At 46.0% G+C, this 14,097-nt stretch overlaps 1 protein-coding gene across 1 annotated transcript in view; it reads right to left on the bottom strand.

Annotated features, from left to right (window-relative positions):
* Positions 1-6,842: 6,842 nt before the first annotated feature.
* The window catches only part of BICDL1 (BICD family like cargo adaptor 1), a 48,781-nt gene continuing 41,526 nt past the window's right edge, over positions 6,843-14,097 (bottom strand). Inside the window, exon 10 of the mRNA XM_007439154.3 lies at positions 6,843-7,371. Coding sequence (XP_007439216.2) covers positions 7,168-7,371 — 204 coding nt within the window. The 3' untranslated portion in view covers positions 6,843-7,167. The remainder of the gene's footprint in view (positions 7,372-14,097) is intronic.

Below are 14,097 nucleotides of genomic sequence, written 5' to 3'. Positions count from 1 at the left end.
GGATTAGACCTTGAGTGAAAAGCAGGAAGGAGCAATGGTGAGTAACGATCTGGAAGCTAAAGAGCATTTTCCCTAGGCAACCATAAATGGCCAAGGAACCCACAAAACAAGGTAAGGAAATGTGATACTGGCTGGTTTCATAATGCATGCTAAGGGACAACCTGCATTGTGGCTTAAGCCCAGCCATTGTGCTACAATGTGATTTAACCTTGGGCTCTGGAATAAGCTACAGTTGGCTAGGTTCCAACAGCTCTGAAAGCCAAGCACAGTATGTTGGGTTGGGTTGGGTTGGGTTGGGTTGGGTTGGGTTGGGTTGGGTTGGGATGGGTTGGTCTTAGCAAATTATGCAAACTCACCCAATGGATTGTTCAGGAAACCATAATTTAGTAAGCCCTCGAGTTCTGGGAAGGTGAACACGGCTCCATGCATCCCCTATTTTACAATCCTGAATTACTCCAGTCAATGCAAAATCCTTATGATGTGTTTGTGCTTCCCTAGTTGATCCAGGAAGAGTTTTTCACAGACCGTGATGCAAAATGTCCAGGACTTCATCAGAAAGCTGCTATGTTCTGACATGTCTGTAAGTCTATCTGAAGAACAAATAGCAAAGCTTGGTAGAAACCAAGTCCGCTTTTTGCAATGACCTTGAGCAACCACAGAGCCTAAGAGTTGGTACTTTTCAGAGTTGCAACAATTAATGGGTTCCAGAAACTAAATAAAAATGTGTGTTTTTTTCCCTAACTTCCAAGGGGCACAGCTTGTTCATTTCATCCCAGGCACTAAATTGTGGAATCGTCATCCAAAACGTGATGGTCGTCATTTACTGATCTTTCTAGGGCACAACTAGCACTCTTAAAATTTGTCCAATTCAACTCTCCAGGTGGCCCTGCACTAAAGAGCCACGTTTGGATACCTGGAAATTTACCCTGGAAAAGGGGGTTGGATGCTGAGTCAATAATGAAAAAAACTCAGAATAAATGCCTTTTTGCAGTCAATTTTCTCATTAGATGGAGAGTCGCTAAACAACTTCCTCAATTTTGTCTCTTACCAGAAATGGGAAAATGGTGTAAAACCCTATTTTTCAGGTATGTAAAAGCATCAGATGTCATCAGCTAAATTTTTGTCCCAGGTAAATTCATGGAGAAACTGTTGGACTGGAGGACAGAGATTCTGAACAAAATGAGAATTTTGCTAGGATCATACTTTGTTCCTACATGTTTACCCAGGGGCTGTGCAAATCCAGCCTTCGTGATTACTCAGGGTCTCCTGCAAACCCAGTCAAAACTTAGATGGCATTCAAAAATCTCAAGAACCATCAGTTCAGTGTTCAACCTTGGGAACTTTAAGACATGTGGACTTAAAGAATTCCCCAGCCAGCCATGCTCAAGTTCCCAAGGTTGAGAAACACCGGCTTAGGGTGTTAAATGCACCCAGCTACAGAAACTGGCAAAACTATTTTAATTTGTTAAATCAGAAAGAGCAGCCATCCTCAGAGAGGACTGGCTCAATTGATGTCTTCTATCTTGCAGATCTTAGACTCGCTTCGGCCTGGAACTGATTAACGATCCCACCATCCTTTTGCCACCTAAAGACAGTGGCCCTCCTGGCGGCTTCTGTAGCCCATTGGGTTGGGGTTCAAATGCCAAGCCACGCGTCCCCGAAGGGTCTCATCGGCAAGGACGGCTGGATACCGGCCTTTGCCTTGACGCAATCGACAAAGACAAGGCCCGCAGAAAGGATCTCTTTTTATTCGGACGAGAACAGTTTACAAAAGAAGCCGTAGAGCGGTGTTTTCTACTAAAATATGCCTTTATAGAATATCTTATAAAAACCGTACAGTTATATACATGACTGCTACGTACAAAAATTACGATATGGTGTGGTATGTACACAGACCTATATAAATACATTCTGTCTGCCCGCTCCAGCAATGTGCTTTATTTCACCCCTCCTCCCCCCCCCAAGCCCCCATCCCCAGTGACCAGTCAAACCAGCTTTCGGGTTTCTCTGGCACAGGGGAAGAACCAAGTTAGACAACAAACAGAGGGCCTTCCAAAGCGGCGTTTGCAAACAGCAAAGCCGCCTTTAGGTCCTGGCACACTCTCCTGGCAATGTCCTCTGGACATCTTGGATTACAAGCCCCATCATTCCCAAACAATCCAACAACATCCATGCAGGCAGGGCAAGGGGGGAACTGTAGTCCCCTACATCTCTCCCTGGGCACAATGAAGGGCTGTCTGATAGCCTGGTTCAAACTACAGCAGAGGATATAAGCTGCGTATAGTGGCAAATCAGACTTTTCCGTATCGGCTTCAAAATTAAAACTCCCTCCTTTAAAAAAAAAAAAAAAAAATAGAGGGGGGAGCAAAGTGTTTATGTGCAGGGATTTTCTTTCTTGAACAATGAGACTTCTAGCCCATCTCTCCTCTCTGCCTTCTGAAACAGGATTTTTCCACCCGTCACGCGTGTCTTTGGATCTTGATGGGTTTCCACGTTTCTTCTCTCCCTCTTCTGCCCTCCCTAGTGAGGGAGGTTGGGCTGGCGGGCTAAACTCCCTATCTAAAACTGGCTACCATTCACGCAACTTTGTCTAAGTTATTTCTTAGTGGCTTTTTTTTAAAAATTCTCTTTCTCCCTCATCTAGGAAAGGGAGCCGTTATGCAGAGAAATTGGAAGAGCTCAGGTACAGAGGAGTGGGTTGGAGGAATGGATGACCACCAGCCGTCCTGCAATCCAGGGAAGCTTCAATTAGCTTTTTGACAAAGGGGCAGAAGAAGCATAAAAGATAGGTAGGCTCTAAGAACAATCGATGACACAGACGGTTGTGCGTTTTCAAGGGCGAGCAGTTTGGGGGTTGAACCAACTCAACTACCATTGCCATTTTTCTCAGTCTAATCTTTGGGCAGTGAGGAGGAAGATAGGCCTCCACGCAGTTGCTCAACCATTGTTCCCAAATCAGTGGTCAATCTCCTTTCCCCACCCCGCCTCCTGCCGTTTGCGCCACCTACCACCACCCCCTGGCTGGGATCCCTACCTAGATTATGGAAAAGAAGCAAACGAGACCCCAAATACCATAATGGGAACAATCTTTCCCACTTATTGCTTTCATCACACTATCCCAAAATGAGATGGTAGCCAACTTCACTGGAGAGGGGTATCAATAATGGAGTTGGAGGAATGTGAACCCCCTCCCCAAACCATTCAGTGCAGGATGAGATCACAGTCTCCTTCACTGATATCCAAACAATGCTTTTTTTTAATACCCTCCTCCTCTTTGAATTTTCAGCCTGATTGTACTACTGCATCTACTCAGAAGTAAGTCCCATAGAGACCTGTGTGTGGGCAAGACACCATATCACAAACAAGCCAATCACATTTTAGCTTAGCATGTGGTGTCAACTCCTAAACCTGGGTTAAGGAGCAAACTCATGTTCCATTAACCATGGGTCAGGAAGGTTGTCTGAATACAGCCATCATCCGAGGGGGCTTTGTACCAACCATATGTGGATGACTTAAGTTTCATTGGCCGTATATGTTAGGACTCTATTGCCTACTCCTGCCGAACAGCACTGAAATCATTCTTGTTGAAGATCAGCAGCTCCGGAAGCGACAGATTAGATCCAGGCCAATCTTTACTAACCTATGCTAGCTGGGGAAGATGAAAGTCAACATTGTCTGCATCCAGGACAGTAACACTTGGGAAAGACTGATGTATAAAGGTTATCAAAGTCAAGTGAATAGCCTAGCTTGCAATACTTCAAATCAGATCCCAATAGGACAATCTAAGGTATGAGGTATTGAGCTCCAAGGATAGGGATAAGCAGCAGAAAATGGATTTTTCAACCCAAGTTAAATTATTTCTACCAATTTTGCCTGACTTGGCATCTTCTCCAACTGTGTTGGGCATTAATTCCCAGAATTCCTAGTGGCCACAGCCTTTGCCATATCTAGGAATTCTGGGCACTGAAATTCTAGAATTACCTTCTAGCTCTAGAAAGTATCAGGTTGGGGAAACTCTTGGGGTCAAATCTTGATCTTACCAGCTTCTCTATTTTTTTCCAATCCTACTTTTTTCCTTAGAAATAAGGACCCTTGGGTCTTTTTCAGGCATTGTGAAAAAGCAGCTTTGGAGACTGATGTAACACCTCTCAACATGTGCCATCACAGATGTTCTGTGCTAACCCAACCTGGTTTTCCCAGGACTTTCTTTTTAAGTATTGTTGGCTTAGTTCTCCTTGATGATAACCATGAAAATTGTGTCCTTATCTGCTTGAGAGAGAAGTTTATGGCCACAAATAGTGCAATTGCTCTGAATGAGCCATCCATAAGCAAGTGCTTTTCAGATGCTCTCCAGCATTTAGATTTCTCAGTTGGCCTAGACACCATCCTTGAGCCTGGTTGGGAATTTTAGTCCTAATATCTATGGAAAGCTTGGAAAAGGCCAGGATTGAGGCAAGTTCTCCTAGCCTAAGAACCACCCCTGACCATGTCTTCCACCCACACTAAGGGAGATCTTCTGATGTCCTTCTCTATAGCCTACTCTAAAGTCATCTCTAAAGCTGCTGCATGGCCATGCTATGATTGCTGCATAGAAGGGACCATAGTCTAAGGCAGGGTTTCTCAACCTTGGCAACTTTAAGACCTGAGGACTTCAACTCCCAGAATTCCCTAGCCAGCCTTGCTGGCTAGGAAATTCTGGGAGTTGGAGTCCACAGGTCTTAAAGTTGCCAAGGTTGAGAAACACTGGTCTAAGGCAACTGGGAAGGGTGGGGGGCACTTGGTTACTTATCTCTGGCCTAGAGGACTAGATCTCGCACACTACCAAAATAATTGGAACAACTTCATTCTGAGCAGCCTTTTTTTTTTCTTCTGGAGCTCTGAACCAGCAAGCTGTAAGAAGGTATCTACAGGATTCCAGTTTTAAAAATCTGCAGAGTTGCATTTCCTACTACAATAATCTGGCTGCTCAAAAGGACCACGGCAGTTGCAACCTTGGCTCTGCTGGAGCTGTTGCCAGTTCCTGATTCTAGAAGAAATAACTCATCCCAGAGCTGGTGTGGTGTAGTGGTGAAGTTGTTGGACTAGGAGTTGGAAGACCCAGGTTCTAGTACCCTTGCTTAGCCACAGAAGCGCCCTAGGGGACTTTGGGCAAGTCCCTCTCAACCCAAAACCAGAGTGGTGTAGTAGTGAAGGTGTTGGACTAAGAGCAGAGAGGTCCAGGTTCTAATCCAACCTCAGCCATGGAAGTTCCCTGGGTGACTTTGGGCCAGTCAACTTGCTGCTCCCAGCCCAACTAACTCATAGATATAAGTGCATGAGAGAGAGAGGGGGGGGAGAAAGAGATTAAATACTAATACTGGATTTTTAGGCAGGAAGACTGGATTTCCAATCATCTATCTACAGCCTGTTCCTCAACCTGAGGTCTTCAAGGCCTGTTGGGCCATGGCTCCCATCATTACCAGCCTGTCCAGGACACAGGTCCAAGACCTCCACAAGACACCAGGTTGAGGAAGGTGGTTCTAGAACTGAGAGGCATACTTCTCAAAGAGACCAGGGCTGTACCACAGTTGTTGAGGTCCCCTGACTGAATGCACTATTTTACCAAAAAAATATTCCGCTTCTTATTTTCTCCAGAGAGGTATGGCTCAGTTCGCCTGATCCTATGCTGGCTTGTGATGAAGGAAGCATGAGAGGCAAGATTGAGGAAGAAAACTTGGAGTCTTATGATGGTTTCTCCTAGAGGTAGCAGGGTCCTTCTCTCTAGGCAGAGATGATGCCTCTGTCATTTCTCCTCTGCCAGAGTTTCAACCTGACCTCACGGTTGACAAGGAGAGTAATATTGGCAAGAGAGAAGGCTCAGTTAAGGATGGAAGCAAGTGGGATGAGTTTGGACAAGAAAGAAGAACCCTTCCAAGGTTTTGCATAATGCTTAGCTGGCCTCCAAAAGGTCTGCAGTGTTTTGATTCTGGAACATAGCATGGTTGACTATGACTTGGGACATCTGTTCTCTTGAGTGGCTTTCTTTGAATGCTTTCCCATCTGAACTGCACCTGAAGACACAGTGTTTCTGAAAGAAGGCAGGGAAATAGGAGTCACACCAGGAGCTCCATGCTCTTCAGACAACCCCATTCATGTCAAGTAACCAACAGTAGCAAAACAGAAAGAGATACAGTGCTCCAAGGCATTCCCATGAATTCCGGGCTTCTCCATGGACCTTAAGGTCGTACAGGCTAACTACAAACAAGGTTTCCTTTGCTCTTGTGGGTGCAAAGAAATTAAACACGGTCAAGATTTTGAAGGATTATGGCATTCTCACCCTCAGGTTCTTGTTGCCCCCAAATTCATGAGATCTCATGCAAGCATACCATGACTGCTCCTGGAAGATTTTGATAACTGAGAATTTGTTAAAATTACTTCTAATTTGATGTTCAGTTCCCACGGATACCTTCTAGAGATGTGGGCCCCCCAAGTGTTGCATTTCCGTCTTGCGATTAGGCAACCCACAGCGTCAACAGCAGGTCGGTCGCAAATTTAAGTCTTATCCTGCTGTGTATAAATTTGTCCACTTTTTCTCTCTGACTTTCTACACCTGAATTTCTCTTTTCAAGTTTGCTCTCTGCCAAAAGCCAATGACCTTGAGATCCTGGCCCTGCGCACAGCAGAAAAAAACCAGGATCACTGTCTAACCCAGTGTTGTCCAAACTTGGCCACTTTAAGATGAGTGGACTTCAACTCCCAGAATTCCCCAGCCAGCATGGCTGGCTGGGGAATTCTGGGAGTTGAAGTCCACTCATCTTAAAGTGACCAAGTTTGGACAACACTGGTCTAACCAAAGCCCCTCAAGGCCTGGTGTTTCCTGACGGTTGTTGGTTAAGGGATCAAGGAGAGTCCTTCCCTGCCGTGCTGTTACGCAAAGAGACGGGCAGGGACGTCTGTAAACTTGGAGTTCAAACCTCACAGCTTGTGTGTGTGTGTGTGTGTGTGTGTGTGTGTGTGTGCAATATATATAGTGCTGAATGCCCTTTTGGCAGTAGCTTGCATGATGATCAGGACTGGGGACCATCAGCCACCAGCTTTTCTCAGCTTCCTTCCTCACCCCCAGTCAACAACCCAACATGGAGACTAATATGGGGAAGCATTGACCACCGAGCTCTCACACCCTTCCAGTTAATTTTTCTTGAAAAAAGAAAACAGGCGGTTCCCTTCTGCTCCGACCAGCCCGGAGCCTTGCTGCTGGAGCTTCAGCAAGGGCGAGGGTCTGGCGCGCCGCTTGGCTCCGTGGCTGCTGGTGGTGAAGTTGTACGTCGGCTGGCTCCATTCCATAGGATGTCTGTCCATCAGCTGCTGGTCGATGACCCTCTGCATGTCATCCTACGGCCAGGAAGAGAAAGGCCGTTAACGGGAAACGAGGAGAGGACAATGGCGAGGGAGGGGGGGAAATGCAGAGCCAAACAGGTGAGTGGGAGAGGCCCAGGTTAGACCTGCAGGCTCAGGGGTGTCAGCAGCATATGGTCAAAAAGGTCAAGATGGTGACCACCATGGTGCAATCCAGGCTCTGCCTGTTTTTATGTGGGTTGACAGAAAAAAATCGATTGCACCATTTTAGGCACATGGACAAAAGAACTCGATCGTGACAGAAACATTCAATCGCACTGTCGTGGCCACCATTTTGACTTTTTTGACCATGCCCAACAGACACCCTCGCCTGCCGTTTTGCAGGCATCCTCATTTCAGAATGGACCCCATCCCAGATTTTAAGGCTAGAAACAAGGACGTTGGCTGGAAGAGTCAATCAAGTCAAGGTGGCTTCGGTTACCAAATCCCCACCCTTTTTTATAAAAAAGAATTTCATAGTCTTCGATCACAGCTGCCATTTCAACATTTCTGGCACCTCCCCACAAATTCCCTTGGCTAGAATCTAGAAACAAATTGAAAAACAAATTGAAAAGCTGACAGCAGTGTTTCTCAACCTTGGGTGCTTTAAGCTGTGTGGACTTCAACTCCCAGAATTCCCTAGCCAGCCAGCTATGCTGGCTGGGGAATTCTGGGAGGTGAAGTCCACATGCCTTAAAGCACCCAAGGTTGAGAAACACTGGCTTGCAGTTTGATCTATTGGGAGAATCCAGGCATTGTTCAGGCAAGTTGTCTAAGACAAATCACAGCATTATCATAATGCAGCGTATTTTTCTGGGCAGAGGCACAGTGCTGCAAAACTAGGAACAGCAGCACATTGTCCATGCGTGCACTGCACAGTCGTTTATTCAACAAACCATAGTTAAGCAAAACCTGGCTTGGCATGTTGTGTGAAGTCAGCAGGGGAAAGGTTCACTCACCTCTTGTCAGCCCTTTGAGATAGACTAGGTCAGGAAATGTAGAGGGAAGAGGGAATGGCCTTGAAGGACAGGAGGAAGGGACGCTACCAAGACAATGGTCTGATAAGAGGGGTTTGAGCCCGGGCCAAGAAAGTAACCTGAGAAAACGTCTCAGACAGGCCCCTCCATAGTTCACATGAAGATAAAGGGAGGGAGGAGGGAAGCACCTTCAGACTTGCAAGTTTCTAATACTATGGTTGTCACAATAAAAGTACTCCTGGTCTATTGGTTTCTTAGTCTGATCTACCTTTTTGGGCTGACAGGAAACTGACATCGCAAGAATGACTGGAACCTTACTTTATCGTTAAAGGGCATCACAACAGAAACTTAATGCCTGATGGAGATTCCCTCTTATACCCCAGAGCATCAAGGCGGGGCAATCTTGAGTTTCTTCCTCATTCCCCCCTCCCTTCCAGGGCTAAGCTGACGTTTACCTAACGGCTGTTGAATTCCTTCAGGGGTTCTTCTGTTTGGAAGAAGGAGGAAACAGAACTAGAATGTCATTGCCCAAATATTAAAAAGCATGAAGGATCAATGGTGGGACAAAAGGTCCCTTTCACAGAATACAAACCGAGAAACTCTAGGAAAGAGAGCACCTTATGTTCCTTCAGATGAAAAGCAAGCCCTCTTCCCCCAAAGCACCATGGGTCCAATAATGCATCTGCATTAACCACTTCTGGACTGAAGACATGAAAATAATTTTTAAAAAGGAAGAAAGATGAAGCCCAGCTTTTTCAGCTTTTCTGAAAACTGTCCTTAGCAATGAATGAGGTGTATGGCAGGAACTCCTACCTGGCATCTTCTGGATGTTTTCAACTATGTAACCCCATACTTCCCAATGATGGTGCTGGCTGGGGCTCATGGGAGGTGTAGTCTTTACACATATCCAAGCCACTAGGTTTGGGGAGGCTGCTGTCGATTAATTAAAACATCACTGCTGGAACATAAAACCACCAGCAGCTGGTACTGAACACACAACATGCCGTGCCATTGTTCGCTTAATCTTGGTGTATTGAATAAACCAGAATTACGAGGTTTCAGTCACCCCCTATTAGGCCACAGCCTATGATCTGTGCCCCAGAGGTTGGGTTTGCATGATCTGAGAAGCTAAAATACTGCTTGTTAAATTTGGTTCATTGCATTATGGCTCAGTGAGATGTGTGAATTTCAGACCATGCTTAGACTCCTTCTGGAAGTTGAATCTTTTCCATGTTTCTCTCCTGCACCAAGACCGAGAATCTTGTGACGCCTTACAGCAGCTTTTCCCAACCTTGGCCATTCCCAGGTGTGTGGACTTCAAATCCCAGAATTCCACAGCCGGCATGAACGTTGACAAGTCTGAGATATGAAGTCCACACATCTGGAAGTTGCTGAGACTGGAAAACACTGCTTTATAATCTTGATTGCATCCAAAGCTTCCATAGGTAGGATCCTAAGTTGCAGACACACAACCTTTTGCCAGCACAGCAAGGCAAAAAAAGGACCTACACAACTCTTTTTCTGAAAACGATGACACCGCTGCCAGCGAAAGAGAGGTGGGAAGCGAGGTCTTCCCGTCCACAACCTGTTGACCCTTGAAAGACTCCAGAATGGCCAGCCGAGCCAGCGATTATCCAGGAAATGCAGAAACCATAGGAGCGCAGACAAGCAATTTAAAAAGGACCCAATTCCCAGAGCGGATGGCCAGCGGCGTTTAAACAAAAATGCAACAACACCCATTGTACAGCAAATAGCCTTTCACTCTCATTGCGGGCAACAACAGGGGGAATGTTGAAAAGATGAACTCAACTTGCACAGGGTGATACAGACATCAGATGATGTGGAAAGATGAGGATGTCCTTTACGGTGGCCCAGAGAATGAAAAATGAATTGGAGGGATTCCCTACCCCCATCCCATGAATAAATAAATATACGTATATATTAATCAAGGTGAGAGTTTGGCAAGAAATAAGTATCTGATTTTTAGTGGTTAAATTTTAATCTATGCATCGCCGAGATCCTCAAGCGTTGTAGGACCGCCTCAGTCTGCTCCTGTACAAGGCTGATCGGGTTTAAAACAAACACGCGAACCCTTCTCTCTAACATCAGGCAACCTATACAAATTGTTTGCATGAATAAATAAAATAAGTACACCTCCCACAGGTCAGATCCACCATTTGAAAACTTCTGGGATGTAGACAGAAGTGACTGCAATGTCCAGGTTACTTGTGGGACCGTCTGTTTCTGGTTATCAATCTGCTTGGCCAGGAGATCTGGCAGATTTGAGTCCCTTCTATGAAAGTGTCACCTGGTAGGACAATTCGGTTAATTCAGTTATTCTGTTGTTCTTTTTTTCTGTTTCAGATGTTTATGGTATTTTATTTCTAATTCCTTGTTTTATGCTTCTACCATCGGTAAGTTGCCCAGAGTTGCTCTTTGCAAATTGGACAGCTGTATAAATCTAATAAAAAATTAAAGCTAAGCTAAGCTAAGCTAAGCTAAGCTAAGCTAAGCTAAGCTAAGCTAAGCTAAGCTAAGCTAAGCTAAGCTAAACTAAACTAAACTAAACTAAACTAAACTACAGCTAGGCTCCAAAAATCAAATCAGCTTGGGAAAAATCATATCATGTCTTCCTTCTCATGTAAGGATCCCCTACTGTGGCACCAGACTGTTCTTCACCTACTTAGAAACCCAGAGCATAAGCATTAGGGTAGCTCATGGCCCCTATTCAGTTCTATGGGACATCCATGAGCTAAAATTGGAGACAATGGAGACCCAGCAAAGCCTGACCTTGGAAAGGCTAGGAAGCCTGGTGCTTCTAGCCACCTATAGGCCTCCTGCCACCAACCTTGGGGCCCACCGGGCTCCTTGCCCTTCCTGATGTTATTTCTTTTTTAGAAACTTAATTTAAAAAGTTAAGGGGAAGCTTGCAACCTGCAAAGCAAAGAGACAGCCTCCAATATCATGTCTCATTCCCAGAATATTTCCCTGGCTCTGTAGGCCTCCTTAGAAAATTAAAAAGGTGGGCTTCTGGAATCCAGAGCGTCGTTTGCTTGGTACCCACCCAGAGTCTAGGACAATGCTTCTCAACCTTGGCAACTTTAAGATGTGTGGACATCCACTCGCAGAATTCCCCAGCCAGCCTGGCTGGCTGGGGAATTCTGGGAATGGAGGTCCACACATCTTAAAGTTGCCAAGGTTGAGAAACACTGGTCGAGGAAAATTAATTAATTAATCGATTTTTTAAAAGGTGAGCTGGGCACAGAGGGAGCATTACGAGAGTGAAAAAGGGAGGGGAAGCAAATGTAAGCTTTTGCCTTCAGATAAATAGAAGTTTGCAGCTGGCTATCCTCCCGAGGTATCCTTTTAGGGGGAATGCCAGCAACCTTCCTCAAACATTCCTTCTAGGCCCTAAAGCTTTTCTGCCTCTGTTTTAACCAGTTTGTCCCCCCTCCTCCCCCAAATGTTCTCCTTTACCTTTTTGCTAATAAATGGGTACCATCCATGTCTTCATGGGGAAGCTATATTTAGCCACACCTCTCAAATACCCAACTTCCAAAAACTCATCGTCCTTGGTATGCAATAAGGGGAGTGCGATCCATTCAGAGATCTCTACTGGGCAGACACATTGGTGTCAGCTGTGTAAAGGAACTCAAAATTCACCCTGCCCTTCGCAACCGCAGGAGATTGAGCAGAATTATTCCCATCCTTGATCTCCCCCTGGAGCCTCCACTTCAGCTGGGCTTGCAACTCTGTCATGAGCCAACCTAGCTGGTGGGCAGAAAATGGAGGGGAGAGATTCATACCCCAGGGCTTCAGTGTTCAACTGAAATTAAAAGTGGAGGGTAGGGTGGGAAGGGAAAATCCAAGAATTTCATATTACCAGTGCAAGGTTACTTAAATCACCAGCCAGGGCATATGATGAACCATCCTTGTAAACATCCCTATGATCTCCCCATGTTCATATAACAGCGGCACAGCATAGCTTAGCCAGTGTTTCACTCTTGGGTTCAGAGTGCCTGGGTTACAAGATGGCAACCTTCTCCTTCAGGTCCACGCTATTATGAGTTTTCCAAAACATGGCAAATGAAGAAAGAAAGGATCTAAGGAACCATTGTCAGCCCAGGTCAAACAACTTTGTGGGAAGGTAGATTGGGTTAGGGTGGAGCGCTAGGAAGTGATGGAGCTGATGGTGAGAAGGGAAGCAGAGAGATCAAGACAACTGATTTTCATTGGTTTTCCTCATTGTTTGGTCTTCTCCTTGTTCATAAGAAAGCAGCCTCTTGGCAGCCAGACACAGTGTCCCCGATGAATGGACTTCAAGTGCCCAAATTCCCAACAATGACCATACAGTATTGGCAAAAGAATTCTGGGAATTTAAATCCTCACATCTGGAGGCCCTCCAGTGGCTGAAGACTATCTAAATAGAAGTGAAACTATCTGGAGCACCTATAGCTGCCAACTTATCTGGAAACGCTAGCGAGTCACCCTGAAAACTTCCGCATGCCAAATGAAACATCAACTCTACACTTTGCTCCTGGAACAAGAAGCCTTCAGGGTTTCATTTTACAAAGTCCAGTCAAGACGATTCTATGGAAATCAGACCAGAGACAGACTAGCAAAGTTACAAAGGTGCTTGGCCTTTGACCACAAAGGTGACCTGGTTGCCGAAGTTGCTTAGAGGATAAGCTATTCAGGCCCATCAACATGGGTGAGGCATGAAGAGCTTACGGAACACACTTGCATTCCTTCCTCTCAAACAGGGGTCAGCAATGGTGGGCTGCGCATCTCCCCGTGGATGGTATCTTGAAGTGGTGTTGCCAAAATTCAGCAACAGCCAACTTCCAGCTGTGCAATTTTGGCCCATTTTCTAGGCAGGGGGTGGTTTTTAAGTGGAAGTGGGAGTGTTTTGCTACCTCCCCCAATCCAAAACCAGGCCAATGCCCCTGGTAGTACCATTCCAGCATCTCCAGGAGCTTCCAGAGGCTGCTTGGTGGCCTGATCCTTGAAACATTGCGAGTCTCTGCCCAAGAGGATGAAGTGATACCCACGTGGGATGGGACATGAGAGGATGACATGGGAAAGGGAAGAAGCGGGTGGGCGCTCACCTTAAAGGCAGGAGGGGTGTACGACTAAAGCTGTTGTTACGGGAAGTGATAAAGGCCACTAGATCAGAAACCAAAGGAGCCAGATAGTAAAAAGGCCTGAAGAAGCAAACTGGAAACAGAAGAGAAAGAGAGAGAAATGACAATAAGGAGAAGAGGAGGAAAAGTCAAACCAGGAGAGCTGCAGGACACAGCGATGGGGAGAGAAAAGCCCCTGGCCCATTTTTGATGCCCACTTGTTTATCAAGGGGTGATTTGCACAAGGGGTGATTTTGGGGCCATCTCACACCATACAAGCAAGCCACCTGTGGCCTGCAGTCCCAAGGGCTAAAGTCAAAACTTGTAAGGGAAGAGATGAGGTTGTATTTCAGGGAAAGTCTTTCCCCCTTCCCTGGGATCTGCAGTTTGGGACTTCAGGAGAGGGGACAAGGGGGTATTGGAGGACATGGAGGAAAGGGGGTGTTGGTGTCCAAAGTGTGGAACCCACTTTGAGGTCCCACAGGGGGTCACCCCAGGGGGCCAGGACTTCAGCAAAAGCCCACCCCTATTGAACCACCATCTCTCCTCTACTTCCTCCAGCACAACTGCTCTCCTCAATCTCCTGCATCATGTAATCCTGGGAAAACAAGGAACAGGTTTGT

The sequence above is a fragment of the Python bivittatus genome, unplaced genomic scaffold, assembly GCF_059951505.1.
Source record: "Python bivittatus isolate LINGU-HERP-01145 unplaced genomic scaffold, Pbiv_v1 ctg000280_np1212, whole genome shotgun sequence".
NCBI lineage: Eukaryota > Metazoa > Chordata > Lepidosauria > Squamata > Pythonidae > Python > Python bivittatus.
Note: the sequence above shows the minus strand (reverse complement) of the source record. Positions and strands in the feature narration are given on the sequence as shown.